Source organism: Equus przewalskii, chromosome 21, assembly GCF_037783145.1.
Source record: "Equus przewalskii isolate Varuska chromosome 21, EquPr2, whole genome shotgun sequence".
NCBI lineage: Eukaryota > Metazoa > Chordata > Mammalia > Perissodactyla > Equidae > Equus > Equus przewalskii.
Genome location: NC_091851.1, coordinates 4529212 through 4542021, shown reverse-complemented (window position 1 = coordinate 4542021; position 12810 = coordinate 4529212). Strand labels below are relative to the sequence as shown.

Sequence of the window (12810 nt, the reverse complement as noted above, 5' to 3'; positions counted from 1 at the left end):
ACACTTGTTAAAGCTGTGAAGCGAGTTCACTGCACGTGTAAAACCTCATAACTGGAACCTCCACCATCTGTTACCTTCTATATATTTCTACTTTTCTTATTTAGGTGTAAGTGGGTTCAGTCTATAGCTTAATGGAAAATAATTATTGGTTTTACAGCTATAAAAGAAAAGAAAAAACACTCCTGTTTATTATTTTGGTGCAATCATCTATCTTAAGAGTCCATGGCTGAACAAAAATATAATAAAATTTTCTTCGATAAAATGAGTAATCTACGGCTTGTACATTCTCATGAAACCTTAGGGGAAACATTCAGAAACCAATGTTACTTGATGGTATAACACTATATGATAGATTCTACATGTTATTACTCTGAATTTGCAAAATAAGCACAAACTAAGAACTACCATTAACTTAACAATACAAGTCAGGAGAGGCGACATACACCACCTAACCTTGCAAATATTATTCCTCCATCAAACCTAAGTCAAACTTGAAAGTTTTGTTTATTGCTGTAGTAAATCTTTATATTCAGTAAAATCCCAATAATTTGAATGAAGTAAATTCAAGCTAATAAAAATTATATTTCTAGGAAAATAAAAGAATTATTTTGTCAAATTACTTTCAAAAAAATAGTAACAACATTGGCTAACAAAACCATAAAATAACAGAGAACTTTGGAAGTTCTAGCTTAATAAGTGTAAATAAATTTACGGTTTGCGCCCTGTTTGAATTCCAACAGGGTTAGAAAATACATTCTCTTAAGTGGAGAGACAATGTGCCTGGAAATCTTTCCCACACGTTTCTACTTCCTCACAGGCAAGGATTCTTTGAGGACACCTTCCATACACTTGATTAGCCTGCCACTGTGTTACAATGTCCACAGTGAAGAGAGGGGTCCCATCCTACCTTACGCCCTGCCTTTTCTCAATTCATCTTTTTGCTTTCTAAATCGACTTTTGCTCTGAGAGATAATGGGAATTGTGCCAGGAGGTTCTGCCTTCTCAGGGCACTTATCACTCAGCACTATATCCCACCTGTTCAAAATACTTCATACACACACACAAATATATATATACAAAACATACATGTGCACATGGACATAAATATACACATGTGCATATATACACACATATAAATAGATAAATTTACACGCCCAAACCCCATCTGTGTCTCAGTTCTTGTTAGGCCCTCATTACCTTGCCCCTGGGCTATACTACGATTCCCTTTCTGTGCTTGTTGTCATCATTCTCTCCTGACTATAATTTATCCCACATAACCACTGTGGTTTATGCTTCTTAAAATGCTTTTTGGTAATTTTGAGTGTTGTGTTCTAAAACATTCAACGGCTCCCCATTACCCAAGAGATGAAAAAGGCTCTGAATCAAGGCTCTCTATAGTGCTGCCTGGATTCCTATCCACACATTATTTCCATGCCTCTATCTGGCACTAAATCAAAACCACTCTGTTCCTTGAACATAGCCTGAGAAGGTCTGTATATTTGACATGTGAAATTTCATCCTGCTTCTTGTCCAGCTATCTAAATCCTATCCGTCTCTGAAAGTTCTGCTCAAATTGCACCTCTGTGAGCTACTTTCAAACCAACTCAGCCAGCAGGGTATTCAACCAAGTTCAATTCCTATAATGTGTATATCACTCATCTGGCCCTTTGCCAAGCTGATGGAAATTACAGATACTCATTTATGTGCATCATGCTACTGTACATACTCTCAGAACCTGACCACGTCTTTACTATGTTGAGGAAAAATATTCAACTTGAAAAACTTATTGAACCTTTGGCTGTCTTAGAAAAGAATGATGTGACTCCAATAATAAAATGCCTGAAAATAAATCAGAAGATCCAAGAATGCTCAGTAGGAGGGGGCCTTAGAGACCTCCAGTCCAACTCATGTACTTGACCACCTGCAGTCAGGCAAGGGCCCCAGAGCCCGTGGGAGACAAAGCTGAATCCAGCTCCAAGGTCTTTCACCTCCCAATATGAGGCTTGTCGTCCATACACGTCGAATGTTGACTATATCCTGAAGCTGGTTATATCCTGAAGCCTTGAAAGACACATTTCCCTATTCTTAAAAACCTTAAGAATAAGCCCTGGAATTAGTCCTATTTTTACTCACTGTACAACTCTATAGTTTTTTAAAATTGTTTTTAAATGAAGCTTTTAAGTTGGCCTTCTAAAGTGACTCCACTGATACACATCAAGGTTATTATTTAATTCTTTAAACATCAGTTGGACCTTTAAATTTATAAAAATGCTCTTTATCCTGGGAGCATTTAGTTAAAATCCCATGACTTCAAACCTTGGTAAAAATCACTTGCTGTACAGAATAAGCACTTTAGCGATGCACTGGAATTATTTCCTTGGATATGAGATAAACAAGGTCCCTAAATTGCCATCTTAATTCTTCACTTTTTCTGAAACTGAATACTCACTTATGCTTAGTCTTAAATATATTTATAAACTTATGTGTATCTAAAAAATATGGTTCTAGTTATAAGCGTAAATTTTCAGCAAAGAGAAATTCTTTGTCTGAGAAAAGGTGATGCAATTATTACATATCACTGCATGATACAGGCTGTCTGGGGTTATTAAAAGAGTCAGGTATGACCAATTTACAAGCATCACCCCTGCAGCTTGCTTTCACAGCTCACTGCTGAGTTTTATGCTCACTGAGAGGCCCCCTGGGATCTTTTTACAAATGACTGTTTATTATTATATTATTCCATCATATATCTCATGGGAGGAGGTTGTAACATCCGTTAAGAAAATCATGAACTATTTTGACTTCTATGATAGAATATTACTCTACATATGTTTAAAATTATGTTTTCTTTAACACTGGTGTGGCAAAAGCTTAATTAAAATATAAAGTTAAATGGAAGCAAAAATGTTCCTAAAAAAGTAAATATTCTTCGCTACAAAACAAGTGGCTAAAATTAAGGGGAAAAAAAGAAATGCTACAAGTGCATTCAGCAGCTGAAACATGAACCAATGTTGATCCCGCACCTCTAGTGCCCAGCACAGCACTTTGCAGTGTAGTCACTGTCGAAGCCAGTTTCTTCTGCGCAGACAAGAGAATCCAGTCCGCTGAGATTAAGAGGAAAGGGATTTATATCAGGGCATTAGATGGCTTATAAAATTTCTAGAAGTGCCAGGGAACCAAGCATGAACCCTCCGCAGCCAGGAACAAGGCAGCAGCAGAAACGCCCAGCCACGCCACAGAGCAGTTCCTGTGAAGGCTCCCTTGCCTGCTCCTGTCGCCTGCGTAGCAGGTGCCTGAGCAGAACCCCCCTGACAGCTGCTGCCCACTGCTCCCTACGTCTGCCTTCTAGTGCCACGTAGATGCTTCTGCTGGACGGGACCTAGGCAAGGTCCACCAAGCTGCAAGGAGTTGGGGACACACAGAGTTTAGTTTTCTAGCTTTCACATACAGAAGGCACACTGGGTGGGGTGAGGAGCAGGTAGAAAGTGAGCCAACAGCCAGGGACACAGAAGAAACATTTTTGAATTACAAAAGGGCTAAATAAAGATTTACTACTTATGTCTGACCCACAGCATGGGAGTGGCTATTTCTCTACATGCTCTGAAATTCCACAATGGCTAGTTATATTTTTCAGTCAAATCGTTACTTCAAAAGTAAGAAAATGTAGGGGAACAGAAAAAAACCAACATTTTAGGATATGAGAACAATAAAATACACTCAGTTACTCAAGGAGCTGGTTTTGTCCTCCTCATCCTCTTCAGCATCATTACAGGGGCTCATGCTCACTGGGGACTGTCGTGCCCCAGCTCTGAACTGACTGCATTACATGTTTTACCTCCTCCAAGTCTTCAAAGAACCCTCTGAGGTAGGCAGTGTAATTATCTGCATCTTACAGATAAGGGAACCAAGGCACGGTGAGGTCAAACGACCTGGCTAATAAGAGGTATAGCCAAGTTTGGAGCTCAGCCAGGCTGTCTGGAAGCTCATGCTCTGAACTGCTACACTATATCACACTATATCACACTAAATCATAACTTTATACTGTTATGATTCAAATTTGTAGCTGGATGGTTGCCTCAGGGCAGAAGAATACACATTTCTCCACCTGGGAGCCCCATGCTTTTTTGGTGCATTACAAATGATACTACCGCGTTATAGATGACAATGACAAAGACATAGTTACCAAAATTTCTATATGCAAATTTGCAACAATAATTTTGCATTAATGTAAGCTTTGCATTTAAAGAGAATTTAACTTTGATGTATAACAGACAAATTGTATCAAGACCTTAAATCTGTAAGTCATTGTTAAAAACAGTTTACTTATTTGAAGTAAAGAAAACTTTCCAGTTTTTGATATATGTTCTTAGAGACATGAAAATAAAATTCCTTTCCTCAACTGTCCTTTTCCATTTCACACATATTGATCTTTCCATGTTTTAACTAATGATGAAATTAACAGGAACTGTTTTTAAGAAATCCAAATCATAGCTCCTTTCATGTCCAAATATTTTGCGGAAGACTGAAGGTGAAAAAGCTGCTTAAGCATTAGGAAAAACTAAGAACAACCAGGAACAGCTTTAGAAGAGCGGTTGAAAGATGGTGAAATGGGAAGGCAATCACGGAAAAGTGTCTGCAGGTTGGGGATGGGAGGGTACTCAGATAAGGAGTATTCTGAAGCAGAGCAGGACCAAGGCAAGAGCCCAGGTGAAATAAGACAAAAGGGAGGAGTATGACCAAAGACTGTTTGACCCATGTGTTAGCGGTGAATCAATGGGAAAGACATTGCCTGTAGAATAAGCCAAGCCTATCTGTGAACTCTAACAGCATTTTTCAACATGTGGCATTAGGCCAGTGTTCCCAATACTTTTTGAACCTTAGATATTTATACAATGGGTCATGTTATTTATCTAACTGAACTGCGAAGAAGAATCCATGGGACAGCATACTGCAGTTCTCGACACAGAGTGGCACTGCGGGTGCTAAGGAAACGAGGATCTTCTATCCCCAACAGACACAAAGCAGGTGGGCAGAGGGAAGCGCAGGAAGACCCCTTCACAAGCAGGCTGGGCAGTCCTATGAATCACCTCAAATTTTCCACATAATTTACAGTTATTTTGAAGGTCTTTATGATCCTAATTATTTTCTAAGCCAGTAACAGGATCAATTTTTAAAAATTCACTGTTGAGGAAAAATAAACTATTTCAAAGCATTTTTGCAATCATCCTAATAAACCATAAACTCACACTGTACATGTACCGTGGGAAATACTACTTGATATGGTCATTATTTTAGCTATTAAATTATTAAGACTACTACTCAGCCATAACAGAAGAAAAATTCCACATATGTGGAAGATAAACACATAGATAAGGAGAAGAGATCAGTGGTTACCAGAGGAGGAGGGGGTGGGGGGATGGTGAAAGGGTTAAAGGGGCACATATATACAGTGACAGATAAAAACTAGACTATTGGTGGTGAGCACGAAGCAGTCTATACACAGAAACTGATATACAATAACGTATACCTGAAATTTACACAGTGTTATAAGCCAACATGACCTCAATAAAATAATTAAAAAAAATTTTTTTAAGTTATTAGGATAGCTAAAACTGGTCCAAACAATATTAAAAACAGTTGGTTAGGAAGGTACCACATTTTAAATTCTGGCTACTTGGTATATGTATTATAATTACTATTTTTTAAGTATAGAAATGATTATATTTGTTTACATGATGAATTTGCTATCCTATTAGATGAAACCATGATTTTATGTGATTGTAAGAACATGAACAGAACCAAGGATAATCTGTGAGACATCTAGTTTACAAATAGTTTCTTTTTTTTGATTAAAAAAAGTCTTCAATTACTATAAACACTCTTCTGTCTGGAACATCTCGGAGCTTATTTCACTTGATCTTAGCCAAAAGACCGAGAAGCGATTGCTTACTTCAAATTCCACACTTTATTAGTCATTACTGACATAATTTTGATACGGTCAGATTTCAGAAAGCATCCGTAAAGTGACCAGGCCACAGCATAATGCTCACGGGGCCCTGGGTCTTGCCACAGTTTTAAAGCTCTGGTGGCCCATGAGCCACACAAGGCAGAGTTGTGCAGACAAGTTTGCCACCCAGAGGCAAAAGGAGGAAATTCACCTTGGATTCTATTTGTAAGACAAAACTAATAAATGTCAAAAATTTTTAAATTATTTGTTATTACTTATTTAAAAAACACAGGAAATTCTTTTTAGGGTTCTCCCTGCAGGAACGAAGACTTTTAGTGCCAGGCTACATAAAAGTGTGGCTCTCTGAGAACTCCCACAAGATGGAAACAAGCCCTGAGACGGTACTAGTTCACCAATTAAAAAATCAAATTTAACTGTATTCTCTACGGTAGATGTTTTCTTTTTATAATTAATATAACGTGTTTACATATAAGTTCTGCAACAACCACCACGAATCTATTTAGCCATGTTCACCAAAAGTTAAACTAACTATCAGAGACTTTTCTTACTTAAACGAGAAAAGTTTTCTTCCTTAGAAGGTCTTCTGCGTAATTTTCTTCTGTCAAAGGAATAAATTTTATTTAGAGTAATTCTGTTTGGCAAATGGTCAGGGCTTCTAAGACATACACCAATAATTGTTAAGGTTAAAGCAAAACAGTCAACTCTATTAAACACACAAAAATTCAAGCTTCTAATAGCTGAAACAATAGGCTGACTATAAAGTAGAGATTTATGATATCCTCATTTTGTCTTAGAAGTCTGTACATTGGGATTACTACTAGCAATGGGCCATCATTTAAGATTTATGTAATTTACAGTGAACAACAAAAGATCAAACTTAAGCAAAAACATGGCATACACTAAAATGTGAAAATGATTTTAAGCATAAAATTTGAAAACTCCTTATTTTACACCGTAAAATCCTATTTTTTGAAATAATTTTTTGGGTTCTCAAAGGTTATAATATACTCATTTCATCCCATATTATTGTTTCATTTTCATTCCAACACACTTTAAAACAGAAAGATGAGTCTAAACTCACACCTATTTATGTGACTTTCTAGAAAATTCATTCTAGGAATACTAAGGGTTTACTGCTGACTTCAAACTTGTTTTCATTAAATCAGAAGATTCTACAGTTGATTACTATTTCCAAGTAAATTTTTTTCCTGCAAAACCTTAGCAAAATATTGCTTTAAAGTACAACGGTGTTAACTAACCATTCTTCCTCTGGTTCTCTCATTGAGGGATTTCATTATTATCTGTCAGAGTTAATTCTCTTCCCTTTTTATACCCCTTAATCTTCCACACGCCCTGAGTTGTAACATTCTGTTAAAGATGCTTCCACCATCAATGATGGCTGTATGAAGATGGCTCCATCTGAGCACGAAGTACAAACAGTTCTATTCTCACATCTCTATTTCTACATTTATTTAGGAAATAAATGAGACTATGGGTGTAAGTCCAGCCTGCTGTATAGATGTCCTCTACACACTGCTGAAATTGGAGCAAAATCTAACAATGTCAACTCAGTAGGACAGTATGGTTATTACTTCAGATAAAAGCTCAATGATGAAAGCTCAAAGTGTTTATCAGGGAACATATCGCAAGAGTTTTAAATAGGGCCCAAAGGTTGGCAAGGTTCAAGTGTATTCTGAAGCAGCCAAGGAAAGCTGGCCAATCAGGAGAATGACTTCCTACATGTACCCCAGGGGTATCAAAAGGTCTGTGCGTCTGCATCATACAAAGGATAAGAGAAACACAGAAAGGATGGCTACTTGGTAGTTCATGAATGATTCAAGTTCACTGTTAAGTATCTACAAGTTAAAGGGTAAATTGTAAAACATTCTCTATATCTCTAATTTCTAAAGAAGACCTCGTGATAAAAGTAAATGCCTTAAAATTTCTTGAATTTTTCCTATTCCTTCCTCTTCCCATCTCCAATGCTACCATCTTACTTCTCATCATTTTTTAAATCCATATTCATTTAATCACTTCCTAACTAATCTGTCTCCAGGCCCACCCCCTCCTACTCTATCCTACCACTGTCAGATTTTCAAATCCATCCTCCAGACAGTGTCCAGAATAATCCCTGTGAAGTATAAACTAATCACATCATTTGCCTGCTTGATATTCAGACAGCAAGTCAAGAGTCAGAGTGTCCCTGTCCCACTTTCCCACCCTCTGCTCACTGGCTGGCGTCTTCTCAAGGGAGGAGCCCAGGGGCTGGCCATATCCCACCCAGGGGCTACAATGAGGGGCTGTCATTAGTGGCTCCTTTGGCCTTTCTGCTTCAGCTTAACCACAAATCATATTTTTGGCGGATAAATTAAAATAGGTCCTCATCAAGTAATGTCGGGACCCCTGATTCATGGGTGAGGTCATTCACAAAAACATCTTACCTCCTAAAAAAATAGTTTTCAAACATTATTAAATGACCAGAATAATTTTCTTCAAATATTAACTAGTGTAGAATCCCAAGAAAAAGTGGTTGAAATAGCATTTTTGAGGCTGACAACACAGGCAGAGGTTAGATCATATAGAATTGTATAGGCCATGGAATAAAATTCAAATCTGGTTGGTGCAATGCAAAGTCAGTGGGGAGAAGAAGCAGGGATGTGATAAAATCTGATTTACATTTTTGAAAGACCACTGTTGTTGCTGTGTGCAAGAGTTGAAACTACTGAGAATTTCAACCTTTCTAATATATTTTCATAAACCTCAATTTAACCTATAAAGTGTGAAATGCACTTTCCAAATAAGGGACCACCATGATAAAGGAGTCACAGAATACCTGATCCTCACTGGTTAATCCAAGGTGCATCACAAGGTAAAAATGCACCAGGAAGTCCGAGTTTGGCAGCACGTCCTGGCGTCGGGTCATCATGGCACAGATCAGTTTGTAGGCTTGTAGTTTGCCTTCCTTATATTCATTTGGCAATGTTGTCGCCTGCCAAGGAGATGATGTTTAAAGAGTTAACCAACTCCAGGTGCAGGGCATTTCAGCATTTCATTTACTTCTCAGTATTCCATAAGAGTTGTTTATGGAGCTGTGGGATACCTTGGCTTTAGTTAGACAGCCTGTCTTTGAAAGATGCAGTCTTGGGCAATTGCATATTTTAAACTCAATCTCAGAAAGGAAGAGGAAATTACAATAAAGGAATAAACACATATTCACTTGCCTTAAAAAGCCATGATGCAAACATTCTGAGCGGTGGGATCAAGACCGGGGGAGATGGAGAAGACTGGTTATCCAGGCTTATTGCTAGATTATCCCGTATCTAATTCACAGAGAGGAGAATTTTAGGGAAGGAATTATACAGTTTATCCCAATGATACTTCAATATTGTGTCCCATGGGCAAAGAGCTGCCTCCAATTAAATTTTTATAAGTTGAGTGAGAACCTATAATATTTACAAGTTTTTCTTTTATCATGAGATTTCCTGTTCCTTTGAATTGTGTGCCTGACTTACTGTACCTGATATTAGATTTAACACAAAACTAGAGTATTGTTTTTCTTGAATGTTAATGCCTGGAGAGGTCCTGAACTCAAAATGATAAGGAATGGTTTAACAAGTTATACTGTATAAACATGAATCATGTTTTTGAAGAAAAATGTAAATTTTTTTTTTTTTTGGCAAGGAAGAGAGTGGCCCTGAGCTAACATCTGTTGCCAATCTTCCTTTTTGCTTGAGGAATACTGTTGCTGAGCTAACATCTGTGCCAATCCTCCTCTATTTTGTATGTGGGACACTGCCACAACTTGGCTTGATGAGCAGTGTGTAGGTCTATGCCTGGGATCTGAACCCGCGAACCCCAGGCTGCTGAAGCAGAGCACACGAAGTTAGCCACTATATCACCGGGCCAGCTCCTGTAATAACGTTTTTGTTATAAACAAAAACAAAAACCAGAACGAAAATTGTATATACTTTTGTAAAATGTATTTATCCACAGAAATAAGACTATATATTAATATTGGTTATCCCCATGGGATGGTGATGTTAATTCTCTTCTATTTTTCTACATTTTTCATATTTTGTATAATAAAACCAGTATCATTTTTATAAAGAGAGTAACTAAAACTACTTAACACCTTATTCTTTAATATCCTGTAGTAATATTCTACATATGCATTAAATGAAATAACTTCTGCATTTATAAAACGACTAAACTGTAGTACTATCATTTATTCTTTGATAATGAAATGTACTTTGTCTAGTCACCTAATTTTTGTTCCAGGATATGTTCAGCAGCTAACTGCAACATGGATTTTATGTGAAATGATAAATTAATTTTCCCTATTAGAATAGAAGGTGACGTGGCAGCAGGACGTACCTTTGCTAGTTTGTACCAGAGTTCATAGAGATAGCCAAAAACCTTGGCATGAATCTTAGGTGACTGGATATTATTCACATCTCCAAGAATTCCCAGGACTCTTCTCCACAACACAGCAGCCGAGTCTGGATGCCAACCAGCGAGGGTCCCTCCAGCGACGATGCTACAGTCATCTGCAAGGCATTCGCTGCTATCTGCGGAGGGAAACGTGTCAACCCCATAAACACAACCTTGATTCCATCATCACAACCTGTCTTCTTTAATGCAAATTACCTATGTTTGAAAATTTAAGTATTCAGAGTAAACCAATTAAGATGAAAAGTGTGAAATGGCTGATAATTTGAAAGGACAGAAAAGCAGGATCAATGAAGAAAGGTCAAATGATTTTGACTCTTCAAACAAAAAGGGCAACCACCTAGAGATGACAAAAACAGTTTCTGGAGACCCTGTGAAGGGTTTTACAGAACAGGGGTGGGGAAGGAGGAGAACGGTGAGCAGCATGGGTAGGGAGCCAGGCCGTGAAAAACAGGCAACCAGGGAAAGTCTCATTGCCAAAGGGACATTTGTGGTGGTTGTTATTGTTAACTCAGGTTTATTTGGGTATAATTTGTTTACAATATATTTTATCCTTTTTAGATTCAAGGAGTTTTAAGAAGTGTATACAATCATGTAACTGTCACTATAAACTGCCACCATAATTGAGACATGGAACAGTCTCATCACTACAATTGTGCCCCTTTATAGTGAGTCCCCTACCCCTACTCTCTGCTCCTGGCAACCACTGCTGTTTTCTGTGCCTATAAGTTTTGCCTTCTCCAGAATGTCATATAAATGAAATCCTACAGTATGTAGCCTCTCTGTCTGGTTTCTTTCACTTAGCATAATGCATTTGAGATTCATCCATGTGGTTAGACGTATCAGTCTGTTCCTTCTCACTGCAGATCAATATTCCGTTTTGCAGATGTATCATAGTTTATCTATTCACCCACTGAAGGACCTTTGGATAGCTTCCCGCTTTGGGTGATTATAAATAAAGCTACCATAAACATTCATTTGCAGGTTTTTATGTGATATGTTTACATTTCTCTTTTTTAAGACTAGAATCACAAAATGGCATACATCATTTCTTTGCTTATTCTTTCCTTTTTCTCGGACCACATCCAATTAGTGGCTGCCTGAGAGACAGGCATGTCCTTACGTATCTGAAAACGTTTGTTCCCTGACTTGTGATTCCTAGTCTGGTTGGGTATAGAATTCTGTGTAGGAAATGCTTTGCTCCACTTTCCTATAGTTTCCCTCGTAATTTTAAAGTCAGCAGCATTCTGACACTTGAAATATTTTAATAAAAAGTTATTAACTCTGGAAAATTTTTGTATCCTCTTTTTACACCTAGTATTCTGAAACCTCATGATGGGCCTGGGTATTATCCATTTTCCACCACTGTGTTTGGCACTCATTAGGTCTTGTCAACTACATGAGGATTTCATGTTCTTTAGTTCTATTTTTTCTCTTTCTTGACCTTCTATTTGAGGTTCAATGTCTCACACAGGTCCTTATTTTCTGATCTTTTCACTCTTATTTCTCATGTTTTTGGTCTTTGTTCTACTCTGTAAATGCAAAGTGGATGTCTCCAACTTTGTCTTCCAATCCATCCATTAACTTGATTTTATTTCTGCCATCATATTTTAATACCCCAAATCTCTTTCTTGTTCTCAGTCCATTTTGATACTCTTGGTCCTCATTTTATGGATGCAATTAATCTTCTCTCTCTAAAGATATTAACAGCTTTTAAAATTTTATTTCTTCCTGCAGTCTCTTAAGATGTTGTCCACCCTACCTCACCCCTATATTCTCATATTTGTCTCATATTTTCATATTAGGTGTCTTCTTCAAATGGCTGGGGATCTTTGGCTATCTGCTCATATTTAAGAACAGTCCACAAAAGAGATGAATGGAAGCTTAGTCCACAAGCATGGTCTTTGGTGAGTTTCACCATATTCTTGGAGAATCTCAGACATATGTATCTTTAGGGTTTTTTCCTAGAACTCAAATTCCAGGAAAAAGACTTGATCCTGCTCAGAGTATGCAAACTCTAATTTAGTCCCTTTGTTTTCAAGACTACACCTCTAGACTGGGCTGTGCATTGGTGACTGGAGGCTAGAAACCTCCTAATTTACTCTCTCCATCTTCTAGGGTAAAGTTTTAATTACTTAAATAGACTTAACAAACAGTCTTCCTGTTTTTAGCCCATTACCTTCTACCATCTCATATGGGCAATTTTCTAACCCTTTTAGGAAACCTACAATAACTGTAGTCAGGTTGCTTCTTAGCTTTCCCACGACTGACATAGGATTCAGTGTTCTTGGGTCTGCTGATTCCTTTACCACGTCATCTGTTTGGAACTTTTAACAGTTGGTTGCTACTATCGTTTTTCCTGCCATCTTTGTCCTTGTAGATTATGTCTAATT

The 12810-nt window shown here is 37.6% G+C and overlaps 1 protein-coding gene across 14 annotated transcripts in view; it reads right to left on the bottom strand.

The window, feature by feature from the left end:
- RALGAPA2 (Ral GTPase activating protein catalytic subunit alpha 2) overlaps window positions 1-12810 on the bottom strand; it is a 323319-nt gene that overhangs the window by 167137 nt on the left and 143372 nt on the right. For all 14 annotated transcript variants that reach the window (XM_070588734.1, XM_070588729.1, XM_070588728.1 and 11 more), the window contains 3 exons: window positions 10343-10536; window positions 9190-9288; window positions 8802-8957 (listed from right to left, as the gene is read on the bottom strand). In XM_070588734.1, coding sequence (XP_070444835.1) covers window positions 8802-8957; window positions 9190-9288; window positions 10343-10536 — 449 coding nt within the window. The remainder of the gene's footprint in view (window positions 1-8801; window positions 8958-9189; window positions 9289-10342; window positions 10537-12810) is intronic.